This window comes from Tachysurus vachellii, chromosome 15, assembly GCF_030014155.1.
Source record: "Tachysurus vachellii isolate PV-2020 chromosome 15, HZAU_Pvac_v1, whole genome shotgun sequence".
Classification (NCBI taxonomy): Eukaryota; Metazoa; Chordata; class Actinopteri; order Siluriformes; family Bagridae; genus Tachysurus; species Tachysurus vachellii.
This window is the reverse complement of record NC_083474.1, coordinates 23,602,462-23,625,789: the sequence shown is the minus strand read 5'-3', so window position 1 is coordinate 23,625,789 and position 23,328 is coordinate 23,602,462. Positions and strand designations below refer to the sequence as shown.

The window sequence follows — 23,328 nt, the reverse complement described above, 5'->3', positions numbered from 1 at the left end:
GTGCTGGTCCTGTTATTACTGGTCCAGTTAGTGCTGGTCCTGTTAGTGCTGGTCCTGTTAGCACTGGTCCTGTTATTACTGGTCCAGTTAGTGCTGGTCCTGTTAGTGCTGGTCCTGTTAGCACTGGTCCTGTTATTACTGGTCCTGTTAGTGCTGGTGCTGTTAGCATTGGCAATGTTAGTGCTGGTCCAGTTATTACTGGTCCTGTGAGCACTGGTCCTGTTAGCACTGGTCCTGTTAGCACTGGTGCTGTTAGCATTGGTCCTGTTAGCACTGGTGCTGTTAGCATTGGCAATGTTAGAAAACATTTCCTTACTCCAGCCACCTCAGTCAGATTGTGTGTGTGTGTGTGTGTGTGTGTGTGTGTGTGTGTGTGTGTGTGTGTGTGTGTGTGTGGCCGTTTGCTGCTCAACCTCATCAATTCATTCAAAACGACACAATTGTTCATTAATAAATCATAAGTATTGGCACCCTGTTAGCAGACTCATACTTCAGTGGTGGTGTTTAATTGGACATTAAGTCCATCAAACCATAATGACTTCACCTTTAGACCCTCAGTCAGATTATTGGATTATCATGGAGTTAAATGGATCCTTAATAAAGTATTGTTCCGAATAACAATAACTGCTTATGAACTAATGCTAATTAGTTCTTTTTTCAATTCAATTCAATTCAAGTTTATTTGTATAGCGCTTTTAACAATTGATATAGTCTTAAAGCAGCTTTACAGAACATAAACATAGAACAAAAGGTTAATATAAAGAATAATATAAAGATTAATATTAGATATATTTAAATCAAACAAGTCTGAGGTGACTCAGGTGACTTTGGGAAGGAAAAACTCCCATAGATGGTAAAGGAAGAAACCTTGAGAGGAACCAGACTCAAAGGGGAACCTCATCCTCATATGGGTGACACTGGGGATGTGATTATAAATATACAGTCTGATAAATGTTGTATTAAATTATTATTAATTTATGTTGTATTAATTAGCTAGTTAGTTCTGTGCAAATTACCACATAGCATACGTGTTAGCATGCTACATAGTATTCTCAATGTCCTCATCCAAGCCTTAAAATGGCAGACAATCTGCCTCTGAACATGAAGCTGAAATCAAGTTAAAACAAACATATGACTGATCGTGTGATAGTCTTGTGTTCGTCCACTCTGCAGAATGTATTTGTCCGACACCCCCCCACCCCCATTAGCTATGAACATGGTTAATCAGTTTTAAAAAAAAATTTTTGGCTGCAGGTCTTAAATAGGAAGGTTTTTATAAGAACCCTACATAGTTATGAGTTTGAGATTGGGGCGGAGCTACATTATGGGCCAGAAAAAAACTAAACAGGATGATGAAATGATGAATGCTAAATAGGACCATTGCATAGCACAATATTAAATCACTTGTTTTAAAAGATTTTATTGAAGATTGAATTGTTAAAGCTATAGAAACAGTTTAATTATTACAGACCGCTGCCTTAAGATCTAATCTTTTGGATTTCTGTCAATTTAACATAAAAATACAGCAGTCCATGAAATACTGTTACACATACAAAGAAAAATTGTGTGTGTGTGTGTGTGTGTGTGTGAGTGTGTATGGGGTATACTGTAGGAGAAAATAAACAAAGACTAACAAATAAATAAAATAAAAATTTTGTGTGTGTGTGTGTGTGTGTGTGTGTGTGTGTTCGTGTTCGTGTGTGTGTGTTCGTGTGTGTGTGCCAATAGTCTACAATAAAAGGCCTGTAGTCTCACACCCATAACAACCGTGTGTTTGACAATGCCTTCTATCCCCTCAGAACTATAAACACACACAAACACACACACACCATGCACTCGTGAGACCAGTGTTGCTATAACAACCGCCTGCACCTCTAGCATGAACCCAGATGGTAATCAGGATTTACAGCAAGAAGAAAGAAGATAAAAAAACACATGACCAGTTTGATGAAGATAGACTGATCATTCTGACAGGTTTTATTTTTTTACTTTTACTTACTTTTATTTTTGTTTTATTAAAAGATTCTGTGAAAGGTTCTGGGCTTTGCTTGTTGTGAAGTGAAACATAAAAAGAATAATGAAATAATTTTTTGAGTCTTCATCCCAGCCACACCCACATGCACAAAGCCCCACCTTTCCTCCATGGTACTGTACACAAAGCCCCTCCTCCCACTCATACCTATGTACACAAAGCACTGATATACATGGTCTGGTCTTTATCAGCAATCAGGTCTGTGCTGAATTTACGATGACCCATTAGTTCCTCAGGAGCTCTCGGCTGCACTATTATAAACTGTTGTAGAAAGGACATTATTTACATTTACACTATTTACTGTAGAGTGTCACCCAAATGAGGATGAGGTTCACTTCTGAGTCTGGTTCCTCTCAAGGTTTCTTCCTCTTATCATCTCAGGGAGTTTTTCCTTGCTGCCTCCGGCTCAGGATTGATCAGTAGATATATAGTATTTTACGTTTAAGTTCATTCACTCACTCACTCATTTTCTACCGCTTATCCGAACTACCTCGGGTCACGGGGAGCCTGTGCCTATCACAGGCGTCATCGGGCATCGTGGCAGGATACACCCTGGACGGAGTGCCAACCCATCACAGGGCACACACACACACACACACACACACACTCTCATTCACTCACGCAATCACACACTACGGACAATTTTCCAGAGATGCCAATCAACCTACCATGCATGTCTTTGGACCGGGGGAGGAAACCGGAGTACCCGGAGGAAACCCCCGAGGCTCGGGGAGAACATGCAAACTCCACACACACAAGGTGGAGGTGGGAATTGAACCCCCAACCCTGGAGGTGTGAGGCGAACGTGCTAACCACTAAGCCACCGTGCCCCCCCTATTATTATTATATATTTATTTATTTTTCTCTCTATTCTGTTTCCATACTTCTGTAAAGCTGCTTTGAGCGCCATACAAACAAATTGAATATACTATCACCATAACTATGTACTCTAGTCCCGCCTACTGCTCATACCAATTTGAGAAAACTCCGCAACGTAAAAATGTAGTAGCTAAATATCTTTCCTTCCAATGTGTCATGCTGAAGTTTACTGTAAACCCTCAATAAACTCTGACATCAGTTCACAGCAGTTGAAACTGCTCCAAAAATAAAATGTGGGCGTGTCTATAACATGACTGACAGGAAAAACATAAACACTGTAGAAAGTTTGGTGCACTGGCATTTGTTTTGCACCTGAAATTTGTATTTCTAATGACAGCAGATTAAAAGAAATTATATAATTCACACACACACACACACTCACACACACACGCACACTATTTATTGTTCTTCTCAATGTTTTTAATCTGTGCTCTTCGAGGACATGTCGCCCACTTCCCATTGTTAACTCACTAAACCTGGCAGACATATTGGAAACACTTCCCAGGTGCCCGTCATTCCCAGTAAAAGGGACGTGGCCTCCTACGCCTCAAAGATATCATAGGTTTTTTTCAGAGACAATGAATTGTTTTGAGCAGCTCTGAATTAACGCTTAGTGTAATAACATATGGAATCACTTGTTGTTTTAAATATTTTACGATGGTCTGATGACACACCCCTGTTAAATAAAGCTAGGCTAGTCAGTATGCTAACCCTAACCCTACGCTGCACTGTTTCTGTTTTTAGTTACTGAAGTGTCTTAAAAAAACATGCAGGAAATCTACAAAAATAATGATTATTTTTTTCCAAAAGGTCATAGCTGTGTGTCACATGACTCCTTGTGCATCACAGGACACTTTAGCATCAATGAGGGGTTGAGTGGGTGGGTGGCGGGCAGCAGGATGTGGGGACTCATTAGCACTAATTGGAAGGAAGTCACATTTCAGTCCATGCATCAATATCAACACCTCGAACTGGGAATGTTTCATAGAGAGATGTTTTATAAATGAAAGGCTTTGTTTCACTCTATAATCACTTTATTAAAATAACAATCCAGCTTCACTTTATCCTCACACACATACTTTTAGTTCACACACTTTATCCTCTTTACTGGATATAAGTATATTTTGTTCTTTCATTTCTTTTTATTTATTTATTTTTTTTTTTAAATAAAATTGTATTGTTTTATTGCTTGTATTAGATTTAGATTCTAGCTGATTTTCACACACACACACACACACACACACACACACACACACACACACACACACACACACACACATACAAACACATACACAAACACACACACACACAAACGCACACACACACACAAATGCACATACACACACACATACACACACAGAAACGCACATATACACACACACAAACACACACACACACAGACACACACACAAACACACACATGTCCATATTTGTCTGTTTGCTTGTTTACTAGTTTTTACTGATTTTCTTACCAGACTGTAAAACTGTATATTTTTAAATTAACAAATTAAATGAATTAGAATGTAGTAATAACATAGATCTCGTTTAAAACACATACATTTAAAACACAAACACTGTGTAGTATTTTAATCCTTATTAAAAATGAACAAATCTAAAAATACAGTTTTGAAAAGGTTAGACTTGGTTTCCATGGAAACTGCCTGGATGTGAGCCCGTGCTAAGCTGTAGGTATGCGGTCATTTCTGTTTGTTTGTTTGTTTGTTTGTTTGTTTACTTTTATGTTCAAAGGCGGAACGTGACGGGATTATCACACAATCTGGCAACATAACGCACGCAAGATGCGCGTCATTGCATCATCATCATCGCCATCATAATCTTCATCAGTCTCATCCGGGATGCAGCATCGCTCTGCGCTATAGCACAACAACGCGCGAGACCGTGCTCACCTTCACGTGTGTCTTTTTTTTACAAAATACACGTTTATCATTTATTATTTCTTTATTCCGTGATGCGTAACCGGAAATGTTCCAAACCGGAGCTCCACCTGCGCACAGATGCTCTCTCTCTCTCTCTCTCTCTCGCGCTCTCTCTCTCTCTCTCTCTCTCTCTCTCTCTCTCTCTCTCTCTCTCGCGCTCTCTCTCTCTCTCTCTCTCTCTCTCTCTCTCTCTCTCTCTCTCTCTCTCTCTCTCTCTCTCTCTGTCTGAACTGCATTAGAGAGCACCAACACCCACAGAGGTAAGCTCAGATGCCTCCAAAACACAACACACACACACACACACACACACACACACACAGTAATACAGATGTTTGATGTTTCTCTTTGTAGGATGAATGCAGATGTTTTTAAGGTGTGAGGGTTTTAGTGCATGTAGGAGACAGTAAGCAACACTGGAGCTGTTTCTGTATATTTACTGTAACATGCAATATTCTTTTAGATTAGAGATGTGTGAGCTGTTATTATACATTAACTGTGACTTCATCCTTCAGAGAAAAGTCTCTTGTGACTGTGTGTGTGTGTGTGTGTGTGTGTGTGTGTGTGTGTGTGTGTGTGTGTGTAATATCAGGTTAGAGATGCAGGAGTCGTGTCGTCTGGTTTAACACAACACGGTGTAATGTAATATAAATTTTATTTCGACATTGAAAAGCTGAAATACAGACAGACATTTATCTGTTTATTTATCCACATGGTTGCTTTTGTTGCTGTTTAGCTGCACACTAATTGTACACTAATGAACTAATGTATTTAATAATTGTGTAATTAATTCAGAATAGTTTTTTTATTAAATCACTGCATGTACAGCTGGAACCATTACTGTACTGAGGGCCACGCTTCACTCGATACACTAAAATTGTACAACTGCGATACGATAAAATATAATATATGATACAATGCAGTTGAGCATCCTCTGATCAGTACGTGACCCATTTTGTTGGAATCTGGACTAAGCTTGAAATCCAATTAGAGCTTTGAGTTTACTTAGTTTAATGTTACATACAGTATTTAGTGGGTATAAAATGATTGTTTATAAAACTATGTTTGTAATGATTTATAATCCCACTCTCAGTGTTTATAATGATTTATAATCCCACTCTCAGTGTTTATAATGATTTATAATCCCACTCTCAGTGTTTATAATGATTTAGAATCCCACTCTCGGTGTTTATAATGATTTATAATCCCACTCTTAGTGTTTATAATGATTTATAATCCCACTCTCAGTGTTTATAATGATTTATAATCCCACTCTCAGTGTTTATAATGATTTATAATCTCACTCTCAGTGTTTACAACGATTTATAATCCCACTCTCAGTGTTTATAATGATTTATAATCCCACTCTCAGTGTTTACAACGATTTATAATCCCACTCTCAGTGTTTATAATGATTTATAATCCCACTCTCAGTGTTTATAATGATTTATAATCCCACTCTCGTTGTTTATAATGATTTATAATCCCACTCTGAGTGTTTATATTGATTTATAATCCCACTCTCAGTGTTTATAATGATTTATAATCCCACTCTCAGTGTTTATAATGATTTATAATCCCACTCTCAGTGTTTATAATGATTTATAATCCCACTCTCAGTGTTTATAATGATTTATAATCCCACTCTCAGTGTTTATAATGATTTATAATCTCACTCTCAGTGTTTACAACGATTTATAATCCCACTCTCAGTGTTTATAATGATTTATAATCCCACTCTCAGTGTTTACAACGATTTATAATCCCACTCTCAGTGTTTATAATGATTTATAATCCCACTCTCAGTGTTTATAATGATTTATAATCCCACTCTCGTTGTTTATAATGATTTATAATCCCACTCTGAGTGTTTATATTGATTTATAATCCCACTCTCAGTGTTTATAATGATTTAGAATCCCACTCTCAGTGTTTATAATGATTTATAATCCCACTCTTAGTGTTTATAATGATTTATAATCCCACTCTCAGTGTTTATAATGATTTATAATCCCACTCTCAGTGTTTATAATGATTTATAATCTCACTCTCAGTGTTTACAACGATTTATAATCCCACTCTCAGTGTTTACAACGATTTATAATCCCACTCTCAGTGTTTATAATGATTTATAATCCCACTCTCAGTGTTTATAATGATTTATAATCCCACTCTCGTTGTTTATAATGATTTATAATCCCACTCTTAGTGTTTATATTGATTTATAATCCCACTCTCAGTGTTTATAATGATTTATAATCCCATTCTCAGTGTTTATAAGGATTTATAATCCCGTTCTCAGTGTTTATAATGATTTATAATCCCACTCTTAGTGTTTATAATGATTTATAATCCCACTCTCATTGCTTATAATGATTTATAATCCCACTCTCGTTGTTTATAATGATTTATAATCCCACTCTCAGTGTTTATAATGATTTATAATCCCACTCTCGTTGTTTATAATGATTTATAATCCCACTCTTAGTGTTTATAATGATTTATAATCTCACTCTCGTTGTTTATAAGGATTTATAATCCCACTCTTAGTGTTTATAATGATTTATAATCCCACTCTCAGTGTTTATAATGATTTATAATCCCACTCTCAGTGTTTATAATGATTTATAATCCCACTCTCAGTAATTATAATGATTTATAATCCCACTCTTAGTGTTTATAATGATTTATAATCCCACTCTTAGTGTTTATAATGATTTATAATCCCACTCTCAGTGTTTATAATGATTTATAATCCCACTCTCAGTAATTATAATGATTTATAATCCCACTCTCAGTGTTTATAATGATTTATAATCCCACTCTCAGTAATTATAATGATTTATAATCCCACTCTCAGTGTTTATAATGATTTATAATCCCACTCTCAGTAATTATAATGATTTATAATCCCACTCTTAGTGTTTATAATGATTTGTAATCCTACTCTCTGGTGTCAGCCAGAAGAGAATAAAATTCTCCTTTTAATCTAAAGGTTCCTCTAAAGGTGGTTTTTCCTTCACCACTATCACCTCTGACATGTTTATTAGAAACAAATATTAATTGAAATTTGTGTTTGGTTTTTATTCTTGTAAAGCTGCTTTATGATAATGACCATTATTAAAAGTGCTATACAAATGAAAATGAACTGAATGAAGTGACTCTGAATAAGGGCTCCTTCCAGATATTAGTGTACTGTAATGTGTTGTAATGTTGTGTAGTATAGTGTTGTGTATTGTTTTGTAGTATAGTTATATTAGTGTACTGTAATGTGTTGTAATGTTGTGTAGTATAGTGTTGTGTATTGTTTTGTAGTATAGTTATATTAGTGTACTGTAATGTGTTGTAATGTTGTGTAGTATAGTGTTGTGTATTGTTTTGTAGTATAGTTATATTAGTGTACTGTAATGTGTTGTAATGTTGTGTAGTATAGTGTTGTGTATTGTTTTGTAGTATAGTTATATTAGTGTACTGTAATGTGTTGTAATGTTGTGTAGTATAGTGTTGTGTATTGTTTTGTAGTATGGTTATATTAGTGTACTGTAATGTGTTGCAATGCTGTGTAGTGAAGTGTTGTGTACTGTTTTGTAGTGTTTAGCTCTATTATTATTAAATAGTCTATTAGTATTAAATCATCCACAGCACTGACAGGGAAAGGTTTAGTGTGAGGTTTCTCTTATTGTCACCATGAGCTTTCTGTCCATCTGTGTGCTTTAATGAGTCTGTTTATCATCAGTGAGTGAAATATCACCTCTAAATTATTAATGTATGAGATTCCACACACACACACACACACACACACACACACACACACACACACACACACACACACACAGACTCTTCTGATGCTTGTAGAGAAAGTCTAATCACTATCCGGATGATGTTTTAAATTAGCCATTCAGTGGACTGATTGCAGTTGTTCCCAAATGGAAAGTAAATTTCCTCCAGTAGAGTTAGTAGTAAGTCTGGAAAATGAAAAAGGCTTTTGACTGTAACTGCAGTGGTTTCTCTTTTGAGTTCATCACCTCACCAGACTGTAGTAAATATACATATACAGTCACATTCTAGGAGTTGACGCACATGTTCATTTGGCTAAAAGCTGCTGCTTTGTTTCTTATTGAACTGCAGTTTTTTTCTCTCAGGAAATAAACATCTAATAAAATTTGATATTTCAGCTCACTTTGTTAAACAGCGTCTCAGCTCAGAGGCAGGATGAAGCGCTTGATATGTTAACAGGAGTGAATAAAAAAAAAGAGGTTCCTTTCTGTTTAAAGCTCTGCGTTTGATGAAGTATGAAATGGCAGAGGATCAAAATCAAATAACAAGAGGATGAAGAGATATAGAGAACGTTTCATATTTACCAATCAGCATGATTTTTTTTCTTTTCTTTTACAGATATTAAACACTAGAAGGTTTATTTGGTATAAAATTTCAATAGAGTTGGAAAATACAAATTTATGTAAAAAAAATTTATATAAAAAAGTTCTGGATTTAAAAAGTTTATATGTAATTTTAGCCTTAATGCTGGTGGTGGAGACGAACCTGAGACCTGAACTGCACACTTGATGTTAATAATCAGAATTGAACCTCCTGGAGTCACATAAACCAATGGACACAAGGAGATTTAGTTTATTACTGCAAGAATCTCAAACGACTTTGTTTTAAATAAAGGAAAGAAACAGTTTCTACTTTCCTCTCCAAAAATATAATCTTCTCAGTAGTCAAGTCAAATCAAGAAGCTTTTATTGTCATTACTACCATATATAGCTGTTACAGTGCACAGTGACATGAGACAACGTTTCTCCAGGACTATGGAGCTACATAGAACAAAGACAGGGCTATAAGGACTTAGTAAGTTTGTCCTAGATACATAAAGTGTATCTGTACGACCTGGTGTACACAGTGCAGGACAAGACAAAGGAACCTAGATGTTGTGGATTTGTGTGAATCACAGCCTCGTAGCCGCGATCAGCCGTAGATGATTAACTGTTTGACGGCTATAAGAATAAAGAGGTGAATGAGATGGTAAATACAGCGTGTGTGTGTGTGTGTGTGTGTGTGTGTGTGTGTGTGTGTGTGTGTGTGTGTGTGTGATTATTACATTCATCTGAACACCAGGAGGACACTGTGGTTTACTGAGAATTTAGAGTGTGTGTCTGTGTGAATTTGACACACTCAGAGCATGTAATGTTGTGATTATTAAAGGGAAGTCTGTCACTGCACTTTAGCTCCACAGCAACAGCTTCTTTAAATAATTCATCAGAAATAAAGTGCAGGGAAATGAAGAGCTGTTTATAATGAATTCATTATAGATCAACATCATGACATGAAGTCACACTAAAAACGTAACCTTTTCCTCCTCATTAATCAGGAGACAAAACATCAGCAAATTGCTTTCTTTTGGTGTGTGATGGTGTGTATTTGTATCTACTGGTGTGTATTTGTATCTACTGGTGTGTATTTGTGTCTACTGGTGTGTATTTGTATCTACTGGTGTGTATTTGTATCTACTGGTGTGTATTTGTGTCTACTGGTGTGTATTTGTGTCTACTGGTGTGTATTTGTATCTACTGGTGTGTATTTGGATCTACTGGTGTGTGGTGGATTCTATTGGTTTGTGGTGGTACAGTATTTAATAATGTGCATTGATGCATATTGGTGTTTATTTGTAAAACTTTTCCTATTTGTTAATTTTTTTAATTAGGAGTTCTAAATGATTTTGTGAACCGTTATTGTGTCTACATTATAATTCTAATCCTCAAAGCATATAACTTTTAACTGTTACACTGCAGGAATAAACACATACACACACATACATACACACACATACATACACATACACACACATACACACACATACACACACATACATACACATACATACACATACACACACATACACACACATACATACACATACACACACATACACACATACACACACATACATATACATACACACACACACATACACACACATACACACATACACACACATACATACACATACATACACATACACACACATACACACACATACATACACATACACACATACACACACATACATATACATACACACACATACACACACATACACACACATACATACACATACATACACATACACACATACATCCATACACATACACACATATATATACACATACACACACACACACATACACACACACATACACACATACACACACACACACTGGGCTAATTAACACTGCCCCAAAACATGGGAACATAAACAAAAACAAAAGATGAAAGTAGCACAAACAGAATAAAAGTGTTGATGTCACAGAGCCAGCAAAGAAAGATTCAGAGCTGCTGTTGCCACGGCAACAACCAGTATCATTTTACAATAATCCCATTAAAACATAACAGAGTAGACAGATAGATACACTTTAATAACAAAAAAATGTGTTCCTTTCTTCTGTGTGTGTGTATACGTATGTGTGTGAGTGTGTGCATGTGTGTGTGTTAAACTAACAATGCCTTTTTCTTTTTCTCTTCCCTTCTTCTCTGTACATCTTTTCATCAATTCTTTCTCCCTTACTCATTTACTCATCATTTTTTCTTCAACTTCTCCATCACTTTCTTCATCCTCTGTGTTCATGTCGCTCTTCATCTTTCATTCACTCTTGCTACTGTCACTATTTCCTGTCTTTCTATCTTTCATTTCCTCAACGTTCTCTCTATCTGTCTCACTCTCAGTAGCACTGTCCCCATCCCTCCATCCTCTTGTACCGTGTCTCTCAGTACCATGCTGCTCTGCTGAGATTCTCTCCCTCTCTCTCTCTCTCTCTCTCTCTCTCTCTCTCTCTCTCTCTCACTTTCTCTCTTTCTCCTCCAAAATGAGCCGTTTTCTGTCTAAGTTGGACCCCAGGCGAATCCAGTGGGGAGCATTCAGCTCTCGTGTCCTCCGCACCAAGCCGGTGGAGTCCATGTTGGAAAGTGAGAGTAGCACTAAATTGGCACGTGTCCTGACGACCTTTGACCTCGTCTCCCTTGGTGTTGGCAGCTGTGTCGGCACGGGAATGTATGTTGTATCCGGGCTTGTTGCTAAGGAAATGGCTGGCCCAGGGGTCATCGTGTCCTTTATCATTGCTGCCGTGGCCTCCATCCTGTCAGGTGATCACATCCACTGTTTTAGTATCACTTCTGACTGTGGCACAGAGTGTGATAAAGATTGTGATACACAGTGTGATACAGAATGGAGTCAAATTCAGGTAGATAGTGAGATAGAGAGAGGTACAAACTGATGTACAGAATGAGATAAGTGTCAGGTAGCGATTGAGATATGAATGAGGTACAGTGAGATAAAGACAGAGGTACAGAGTGGGGTAGAGAGTGAGATACAGAGTAAGGTAGAGAGTGAGATACAGCATGAGGTAGAGAGTGTGATACATAGTGAGATACATAGTGAGGTGGAAAGTGAGATACAGAGTGAGGTACAGGGTGGGGTAGAGAGTGAGTTAGAAAGTGAGATACAGAGTGAGGTAGAGAGTGAGGTGCAGAGTGAGGTAGAGAGTGAGGTAGAGAGTGAGATACAGAGTGAGGTAGAGAGAGAGAGATGCAGAGAGGTAGAGAGTGAGGTGCAGAGTGAGGTAGAGAGTGAGATGCAGAGTGAGGTAGCGAGAGATGCAGAGAGGTAGAGAGTGATATACAGCGTGATGTAAAGAGTGATGTAGAAAGTAAGATACAGGGTGAGACACATAGTGAGGTGGAAAGTGAGATAGAGTGAGACACAGAATGAGGTAGAGAGTGAGATATGTGAATATGGTGAATATGACAGAGCATAAAGAAGTGTACATTTTTAAAGCTGGAAATTTAATGTGGCAAATTTCTGAATAAACCAGAAATGAACAAACATTGGAAATATTTTTTATTCCAGTGGAGAGTTTTATCCCCCATGAGGTCTGAGAGAAAGAATGAAATAATATTAGTAAAAAGTGAGCAACAGCGCAGCAGTTAAACTGTGTTCTGTGTCTCATGTCCATCATTAAGACCAGGTGTATCACCTGTACCAGAGTCTCTGCTGTGTCCTCCTGCAGGTGTGTGTTATGCAGAGTTTGGGGTGCGTGTGCCAAAGACCACGGGTTCTGCATACACCTACAGCTACGTAACGGTGGGCGAGTGTGTGGCCTTCTTCATCGGCTGGAACCTGATCCTGGAGTATCTGATCGGCACGGCGGCCGGAGCGAGCGCTCTCAGCAGCATGTTCGACTCGCTCGCTAACCACAGCATCAGCTCCTTCATGATCAGTCATGTGGGAACACTCAATGGCCTCGGTGAGTGCGTGTGTGTGTGTGTGTGTGTGTGTGTGTAGTAAATCAGTAGGTACCTATCTATAAAAGAACAAACATTTACATGGTGTTCCATAATAGTACCAGATCCATGGAGTATTTATAGTAAATATTTCAGAGCTCAGTGTGGGAAAGAACACATCTGCTTCCTGTGGATAACCACATCTACTTCCTGTATAAACCATACACATAGTTGTAGTAAAAGATGTAAATTTTACTCTGTATGTGCATCTGTATAATGTTCACTGTACAAATTGGTTTCTTTTCACATTGACACTAAATCTGTGCAGAAGGGTTGTTAGGGATCGTTAAGGAGCAAGTGGAACATAAAGGTTATTATTAATTATTTATTAATCTGTCATTAATTCCCTGTATGTGATTTTGAAACTGAATGACAAACATAATAATGACAATAATACAGTGTGACATAAGGTGGTTAACCTCGAAGTGTAAGAAAGTACACTGAACTTCACACTGCTCCGAACTCAAGCCCAAGTCATTATGTTCAGGATCAGAATCGAGTCCAACTGATACACACCTCTGTTTAAAACACCACATTAGTGTAAACATAGCGCTAACCTCCTGTTAGCTCCAGGAGCGTCATCACTTCTCTCTGTCCTGCTGTCATCAGGTAAAGGTGAGGAGTCGTACCCCGACATCTTGGCCCTCTTCATTGGCGTCCTTGTCACGGCCATCGTGGCTTTGGGAGTGAAGAACTCTGTTGGCTTCAACAACGTACTGAACATCATCAACCTGCTCGTCTGGGTCTTCATGATGATTGCTGGGTTTTTCTTTGTCGACAGCTCCAACTGGGATGGAGGACGTTTCCTGCCATTCGGCTGGTCAGGGGTAAAGTAACACACTTGTAACACACCTGTAACACACCTGCATGTGCCTTGTAGCACACCTGTAACACACCTGTAACACACCTGTAACACACACTGTAACACACCTGCTTGTGCCTTGTAGCACACCTGTAACACACCTGTAACACACCTGTAACACACACTGTAACACACCTGCTTGTGCCTTGTAGCACACCTGTAACACACCTGTAACACACCTGTAACACACACTGTAACACACACTGTAACACACCGCATGTGCCTTGTAGAATATCAGTAACACACCTGTAACACACCTGCTTGTGCCTTGTAGCACACCAGTAACACACATGTAACACACCTGTATGTGCCTTGTAGCACACCAGTAACACACCTGTAACACACCTGTAACACACACTGTAACACACCTGCATGTGCCTTGTAGCACACCTGTAACACACCTGTAACACACACTGTAACACACCTGTATGTGCCTTGTAGCACACCTGTAACACACCTGTAACACACTGTAACACACCTGCATGTGCCTTGTAGCACACCAGTAACACACCTGTAACACACACTGTAACACACCTGCATGTGCCTTGTAGCACACCTGTAACACACCTGTAACACACACTGTAACACACCTGCATGTGCCTTGTAGCAAACCAGTAGCACACCTGTAGCACACCAGTAACACACCTGTAACACACCTGTAACACACCTGCATGTGCCTTGTAGCACACCAGTAACACACCTGTAATACACATGTAACACACCTGTAACACACCTGTAACACACCTGCATGTGCCTTGTAGCACACCAGTAACACACCTGTAACACACCTGTAACACACACTGTAACGCACCTGCATGTGCCTTGTAGCACACCTGTAACACACCAGTAACACACCTGTAACACACCTACATGTGCCTTGTAGCACACCAGTAACACACCTGTAACACACCTGTAACACACCAGTAACACACCTGTAACACACCTGTAACACACCTGTAACACACCAGTAATACACCAGTAACACACTTGTAACACACCTGCATGTGCCTTGTAGCACACCAGTAACACACCTGTAACACACCTGTAACACACCAGTAATACACCAGTAACACACCTGTAACACACCTGCATGTGCCTTGTAGCACACCAGTAACACACCTGTAATACACATGTAACACACCTGTAACACACCTGTAACACACCTGCATATGCCTTGTAGCACACCAGTAACACACATATGTGTAAATGTATACAATGTATGAATATCTGTCATATTATTAGCCTGTAGCATGAAGCATATGAATAATAATGATGTGAAATAGTTAAAGGTGTATCGGTGACGTGTGTGTAGGTGATGCAGGGTGCAGCAACGTGTTTCTACGCCTTTATTGGCTTCGACATCATCGCTACAACAGGAGAGGAGGCCAAGAGTCCTAACACCTCCATCCCCTACGCCATTACAGCATCACTCATCACCTGTCTCACTGCCTACGTGTCTGTGAGTGCACACCTCAACACACACACACCTCAACACACACACACCTCAACACACACACCTCAACACACACACACACACACCTCAACACACACACCTCAACACACACACACACACACCTCAACACACACACCTCAACACACACACACCTCAACACACACACACACCTCAACACCCACACACATACACACACATACACACCTCAACACACACACCTCAACATACACACCTCAACACACACACACCTCAACACCCACACACATACACACACACACACACACACACACACACACCTCAACACACACACACATACACACACATACACACCTCAACACACACACACATACACACACATACACACCTCAACACACACACCTCAACACACACACACCTCAACACACACACACACACACACACACACACACACACACACACCTCAACACCCACACACATACACACAGACACATACACACCTAAACACACACACCTCCACACACACACACACACACACATCAACACACACTCACAGACCTCAACACCCACACACACATACACACATACACACCTAAACACACACACACCTCAACACACACACACACCTCAACACACACACACCTAAACACACACACACATCTCAACACACACACACACACACACACCTCAACACACACACACACACCTCAACACACACACACATACACACCTCAACACACACACACCTCTACACACACATACACACAAACACCTAAACACAACTGTACGCACTTACAACCATGTACCTAAACACGTCAATACACAACTATACATCAACACACCTGGTCACACAGCAGGGCACACACAGACACACACATGTACATAGACACACATTCTAAACATAAAACACATTCACACTCACACTCACACACACACACACACACACACACACATACACACACACACACACACACACACACTGGACATGTTTGATCCAGGTGTGTTGTAAAGCATGTCTGATGTGAGAGAGTACAGATTTATTAGAGATCATTCCTGTCTTCTTTATCTCCAGCTCTTATCCCTCCTTCACCCCCTCCCCCACACCTGTGTTCCGAGACGGAATGCCGCTAATTGGCTCCTCACCTTCTCACCTGCCTGTTAGGAAGCTCACTAATAAGGGAATGTGGATATTTTAGAATTGCATTGGCTAACTATAGATTTAAACAAATTTTTTGCTCAGGTCTCCATTTCCATCTTCTGTAGGTGAGTGTGATCCTCACCCTGATGGTGCCCTACACCCTGATCGATGCCGACGCTCCCCTGATGGAGATGTTCTCTCAGCACGGCTTTTATTCTGCCAAGTATGTGGTGGCTCTCGGCTCCATCGCTGGACTCACCGTCAGTCTCCTTGGCTCGCTCTTCCCCATGCCACGAGTCATCTACGCCATGGCCGGGGACGGCCTGCTCTTCAGGTTAAACAATGAGCTTTACTGACACCTTTTGGTTTTCTAATTAAAATAGAAACTGATCTGGAGGCGGGGCTAAACATGTCTTCAGTTTGAGATGTCACAAAATAGACTCTTTTTAACCAATCACAACATTATACAAGATCTGAAAGAAAGACGACGTGGCGACTGAAAAGCTCTAGCTACTGAACTGGTTTTCCTGTTAATAAGAATGTAAACGAGATGCTCAGAAGCTGTCTGTGAAAAGTGCTAGCTAGTTCACTAGCTGTTATTAGCTTGCTCTCTGAATTACCTAATGCGTCCTGTGTATTGCAGGTTCCTGGCTAACGTGAGTTCATATACGGAGACACCGGCGGTGGCGTGTGTGGTGTCTGGGTTCCTTGCCGCCCTTCTCGCGCTGTTAGTGAGTCTGCGTGATCTGATTGAGATGATGTCCATCGGCACGCTGTTGGCTTACACGCTTGTCTCCGTGTGTGTGCTGCTGCTACGTTACCAGCCTGAAAGCGACATCCACGGCTTTGTCAACTTCCTTTCTGAACAGGAAGTGGCCAGGAAGAGGGAGAATGAGGAGAAGGAGGAATATGAAGAAGGTGATGAGTACACTGTCGATGACGGTGGTGGTTGCATCTCAACAAACACCTGTGGCGCTAAGAATCTCCCTTCGCTAGGTGACAATGAGATGCTAATTGGCAAATCAGACAAAACCATGTCTAGCTATGCGGCTAATCATCCAAACTATGGCACTGTGAACAAATCGAGCGGGATCGAGTCTGATGAGATGGAAAATGCCTACGTGCAGAAGTTAAAGCGGCTGATGGGGCCTCGTTATTACACTCTGCGGATCCGCTTGGGGCTTCCAGGAAAAATGGACCGTCCCACAGAGTCCACCGGCCGGACAGTGACTCGCTGTGTTCTCCTGCTCTTCGTCCTCGTCTTCGCCTTCTGCTCCCTGATCACGTTCGGCGCAGGTTTCATCGCTGAGGGACAGTGGTGGGCTGTAACTCTGCTCGTACTGCTCGTGGTCTTCATCTCTCTCCTCGTCTTCATTATCGTGCAGCAGCCGGAGAACCCGAAGCGTCTGCCTTACATGGCGCCCTGTGTTCCATTTGTCCCTGTCTCAGCCATGCTGGTCAACATTTATCTCATGCTCAAACTGTCGGGCATCACCTGGATCCGCTTTGCAGTCTGGTGCTTTATTGGTGAGGAACATCTTCCTGAACAAACATCACGAAACTCTTCTGTTCTCTCGTTCATGGTGCTACACTGTGGTCACCTGAGATTTTTACATTAATGAACTGTTCATGCACCTTCAAGACCTGGACACACTGCTGTACACACATCTATACTCACTGACATTCACTATATATTATTCACACACACACATATCTGGACACACTTGGACACATCTGGAAATATTCATGTACACACACACATCTGGACAGACTTTACACACACACCTGGACAGACTACACACACAGACACACACACACACACACACACACACCAAGACAAACTCCACACACATACCTAATACTGTTTGTCTCTCATGCGTGTGATTGGTCACTTTCACTCTAACAAGAAGTTGTGTGAGAGACAGAAAGTATGTCCTGACTTTTGTTTCTTCTACATCTGCAGGTGTGTTAATTTATTTTGGATATGGAATGTGGAACAGCACGTTGGAGATCACGGCTCTGGAGGAGGAAGTTCACGCCAGCACGTACCAGCGATACGACATGGGTGTTGACGACAACGTTGCTATAGACGATGACCTTTGCCCTCCGGGAGACTGGAAACCCCAAAGCAGGACCGAGAACCAGCCCCGAAGCTCAGATGAGGTTTCAGATCCTAAAAAATCCTCATCATCCCGCAGCAGAGCTAAAAACAAGAACATGGAACCCAGCTTCGAGGCTCTGGTGGTGGACGATGACTTGGACGACCTGCTGGAGTGAAGACAGAATTAAAATCGTGGGTCCACGGTAACACAAACTCTTGGGCTAGATGGTTCAATCTGTACTCCAAAGGTTTATTGCGCTAACTGACCTATTTATCTGTTTTTAATTGGTATTTTAACCCTTGACCCCTGAATGGATGCTAGATAACGACTCCTCATTCTATAGGCCTCCTGCATACATTAGCACTTTGCTTCTTCTCACACACTCCAAAGACGGACGCTAATTTCTCCTTTTTGGGAATTGTATTTTTTTAAGTTTAATGTGTTGAGCTGCAGTAACTAGTGCACTGTTTCTCAGCCATTAGCTGGGTCATGATCAATGTTACAGCTTCTTCTGAGGAAAACAAACAGACCAAACTGTACGTTGGGTGAGAAGGTTTCATCAGTGGAGCATGGAGCTAAAACAGCATTCAGCTAAAACATTTCTGATATGTAAAACTGGCAGGAATTCAATAAGCTAGAGTCCAGTGATGATCCTCCAGATGAACTTCAGATGAGGACAAATGAAACAGGAAGAGGAAGCCTAAAGAAACGGCCAATCACCTGTCAGATCTGTAACTCCAGGTGTGCTTTTTGTTTCCAAATGAAGATGAGAAAACAGCTCTTTGTTTCATTCTTATTTCTCTTTTTCCATAAAAATAATTTTAGCTCTTTAACATTTTAGATGTTTCACTCGAGGGGCACGGTGGCTTAGTGGTTAGCACGTTGGCCTCACACCTCCAGGGTTGGGGGTTCGATTCCCGCCTCCGCTTTGTTTGTGTGGAGTTTGCATGTTCTCCCCGTGCCTCGGGGGTTTCCTCCGGGTACTCCGGTTTCCTCCCCGGTCCAAAGACATGCATGGTAGGTTGATTGGCATCTCTGGAAAATTGTCCGTAGTGTGTGAGTGAATGAGAGTGTGTGTGTGTGTGCCCTGTGATGGGTTGGCACTCCGTCCAGGGTGTATCCTGCCTTGATGCCCGATGACGCCTGAGATAGGCACAGGCTCCCCGTGACCCGAGGTAGTTCGGATAAGCGGTAGAAGATGAATGAATGAATTTTGGTGAATGTCAAAAAAAAGTAAAAGCTGTTTTATTTTTTCATCTTGGAACAAAAAGCAGCATGTCCTGATAAGAGAACACCAACACACACAGCTGATCCTCACTTCCTGCTGAAGCATAGAGCCATGAATCAGTTACTACAGCTTTAGGTCCATGGTGTAAAACCCATGTCCATGGTGGGAGTCATGAGGAGCTGAAACGTCTGATCTAAACAGGTTACCAGGTTCCAGGGAATTCCTGCTTTCTTTTCTTCCAGTTTATCTTCATTTATACTTGAATCTCAGAGGGATGTGGAGACACGGTTTTGTTTTGTTTAAACCTCTTATTAGAATCTTCTTTGTGTCTAACATCTAGCCCAAGAGGTGGCGCTCTACACAGCCACAGTCTGCTTGCGATTAGTGCCTTCGTTTGTCACAGTGACTGCTCGTTGCTCGTACTTAATTTCGTACGCCTCTGTCTGTGTGTTGATTTCTGTACGAGGAAGTTTCACGTCTCGATTCTTTCTGGGTGTTGGATCGTTTGTGCTTGTTAGCCTGCCATGTTCCACCGCGTCCTCACCAGCCGTGTGCGCTAGCATGAAGCTCAACCCCAAACCCCTTCCCCGATCTCACGCCGCATTCGCACACATCCAACCAATCAAGTTTGTAGGAAACTCCGCCCCCATTCAGACATTCATGCCTTTCATTCATCTGTTTTAGCGAATGCTCAGGTGTGAGATCACGCTGGTTTGGTTTATGTCTTTCTGCTGATCAACACTTTCTTTTAAGAAAGAGAAGCATGAAAGAAAAACACTCCACTTTACACGTGTAGTCGATCAGTGAGGAAATGATGGGTTTAAAGTTGTTTTTTTTACTTGAGCTGTGAAGTGAACGAGTTCCTCACACACCACCCTAAAGTCTCTCCAAACTCATTCCACTGTAAGAAACCTTACATCCTTCAGTTGAAAACACACACACTGTCAACAAAAACCCTGCAGATACGAGTGAGTACGGAGCTGAAATATTAATGTACACAATTCTGTATTCAGTTCCACGGAGGCGTGGCTTCTGGAGAGGACCACACGGTATGCAGTTACGTGTACATGTACAGAGCTTTATTTCAGGTCTTGGCCAGTATGTGTGTATTTGTGTGTGTGTGTGTGTAGGTTCTTGTCCAGTGCATTTGTGTATAGCATGTGGAGTTTGGACATAAAACTTGCATCACTGAAAAATTTGCATGTGTGAAAAAAACAAAAAGAGACATTGAGACATTTCGTCTCTCTGGCTGTGTTTTAATCCTGTTTTAAATGCACCCTTGCTGCCTTTCCTTTGGTCCTCAAGTCCTGTCTACTGTTTAAAGGTCGTTCTGTTAGCGTATGAGGTTCAGATCAGATCAGATGGTTTTATTAAATCTTCTACTAGTCATCCTGCAGGTGATTATTTTCCTCCACAACAATCTTCCAATTCATTTTTTCTTTACTAAAGAATTCCGTGTACATTTGATCTGTTTATAGTTACATTAGCAGCTTAAAGGAACTGTGAGGAAACGCTCGACAAACCCTGTCAAGACGACATATCTGTACGCTTCAGAGTTAGCATGTTAGCATGCAGGACGTGCACACTCCAGTGTAGTAGACATGAACACTTTGGAGTGAATGAGGTCATGTTGAACATGGTTTGGGACACAGAGCGTGACGCAGCACTTCCTTCTGTTTACAAAGCCAAAGTCTGCCGACCGCCATTTTACTTCACAGCCTGAAATTAAATGGCGTCTGACGTCAAGAGCGCAACAAAAAAAAGAATTGAAGGCACAAAAGAGGAATTTAAGACATTTTTTATGTTTCATAAAAAGGAGCCGTATATTGTGCTCTGGCTGAGAGCAGTATAGTGTGCTGTGATTAGCTGAGAGCAGTATAGTGTGCTCTGATTGGCTGAGAGCCGTATAGTTTGCTGTGATTAGCTGAGAGCCGTATAGTGTGCTCTGATTAGCTGAGAGCCGTATAGTGTGCTCTGATTGGCTAAGAGCCGTATAGTGTGCTCTGATTGGCTGAGAGCAATATAGTGTGCTCTGATTGGCTGAGAACAGTATAGTGTGCTCTGATTGGCTGAGAGCAGTATAGTGTGCTCTGATTGGCTAAGAGCAGTAAATAATTAAATAAAGTTAAGTTAATAAGTTAACTCATATATACTAAATTAATTCATTGATTTAAAACCATATTTGCATGTTTGCATATGATTCTGGGCTTCAAATCAGACTCAATCTTGTAGCGCACTCACTTTGTATTAGGATTGTTTTGATTGTTTGGACTAAAACTCGCTCAACATTTTTAGAAATACATTTTGGAATTTTCTACAACTCACCGTGTTATAAACAAACACTAGAACACAATACTAACTTGTCATCGCTATGGAAACAGCCTGGCAGGATGAACAGTACGGGGTGATGAAAGCATCAGATTGGTGTTTGATAACTGATAAAAATCAAAGCGCCTCTGCTCCAGGAGTGCACTCGGACATTTGGAAACGCAGGTGTCTATTTTAAAGAGCTCTTTTAGTTATTTGAAAGCGTTCGTGTTGATGGAGGTGGATGGAGACTCCAGCACTAACACGGTGTTTCCACTGGAACAGAATATTTTAATACAGATCCTGAAGATATCGCCAGATATTTTAATCCTCTCTGTGCATTGTTGTGTTTGTGTGCAGAGTGTGTGTCAGGTGTGTGTGTGTGTGTGTGTTGTTCAGTGAGATCAGCTTCCCGATGTGAACTTGTTCTTTCTGTGCATTATGAATGTTATTATTGTATGATTTTAAATGATACAAAAGAAGAAAAAAAAGACTAAATATATATCTATATATCAATATAAATATATATCTCATTTCCGTTTTTTTTTTCACCATTTGTGGTCCTGCTGCCACGTCACACTGTGTGATGCTGTTGTCATGGCAACAATGAAAGCTGTTTATTGCAGACCTGATGAAGCGTGGCTTTTGATTTGTCTGCTTTTGTTGAAATAAACACTGATGTGAGTTCAGTCGTGATCTGAAACACTACACTAGCGGGTTAGCGACAATCCTAATGCACTAACACAACTGTTTACAGTCCAGCAGCATGTAATATCTGTTAGTGAAGTCAAGAGTTATGGTGGGATTTGGCTTAGGGACTCATCCTAAGCATTATGTAAAGATGAACGTTTAACAAGGTCATATTTATTAAGATTGATTTAATTTAATTAAAACTTATCTGATTTTGCTAATTAGCATTTAGCAGTACAGGAAAATATTTTTAGTAACATTAAGAACTTTACAGTTTATGGAGTAAAGGCTAAAATAAAGAATAACACAACAACTGATACAATAGATTCCTGTTACTTAAATAAAAAACAGTTGAGTGCAATGACGTGATAGAGGCTGATGAAATGAAAG

At 40.4% G+C, this 23,328-nt stretch overlaps 1 protein-coding gene across 2 annotated transcripts; it reads left to right on the top strand.

Annotated features, from left to right (window-relative positions):
• The first annotated feature begins 4,768 nt into the window (after positions 1-4,768).
• On the top strand, positions 4,769-23,172 carry slc7a14a (solute carrier family 7 member 14a). Of its 2 annotated transcripts, none has more exons than XM_060888670.1 (8): positions 4,769-5,108; positions 11,572-11,985; positions 12,909-13,145; positions 13,792-14,009; positions 15,357-15,503; positions 16,737-16,945; positions 17,255-18,138; positions 18,575-23,172. In XM_060888670.1, exons 2-8 carry the CDS (start codon positions 11,709-11,711, stop codon positions 18,886-18,888), a joined length of 2,286 nt encoding a protein of 761 aa, XP_060744653.1. In that variant the 5' UTR covers positions 4,769-5,108; positions 11,572-11,708; the 3' UTR covers positions 18,889-23,172. The 2 variants fall into 2 exon arrangements, with proteins under 2 accessions (XP_060744653.1, XP_060744652.1); XM_060888669.1 differs by having other exon boundaries at positions 11,569-11,985.
• Positions 23,173-23,328: the final 156 nt, after the last annotated feature.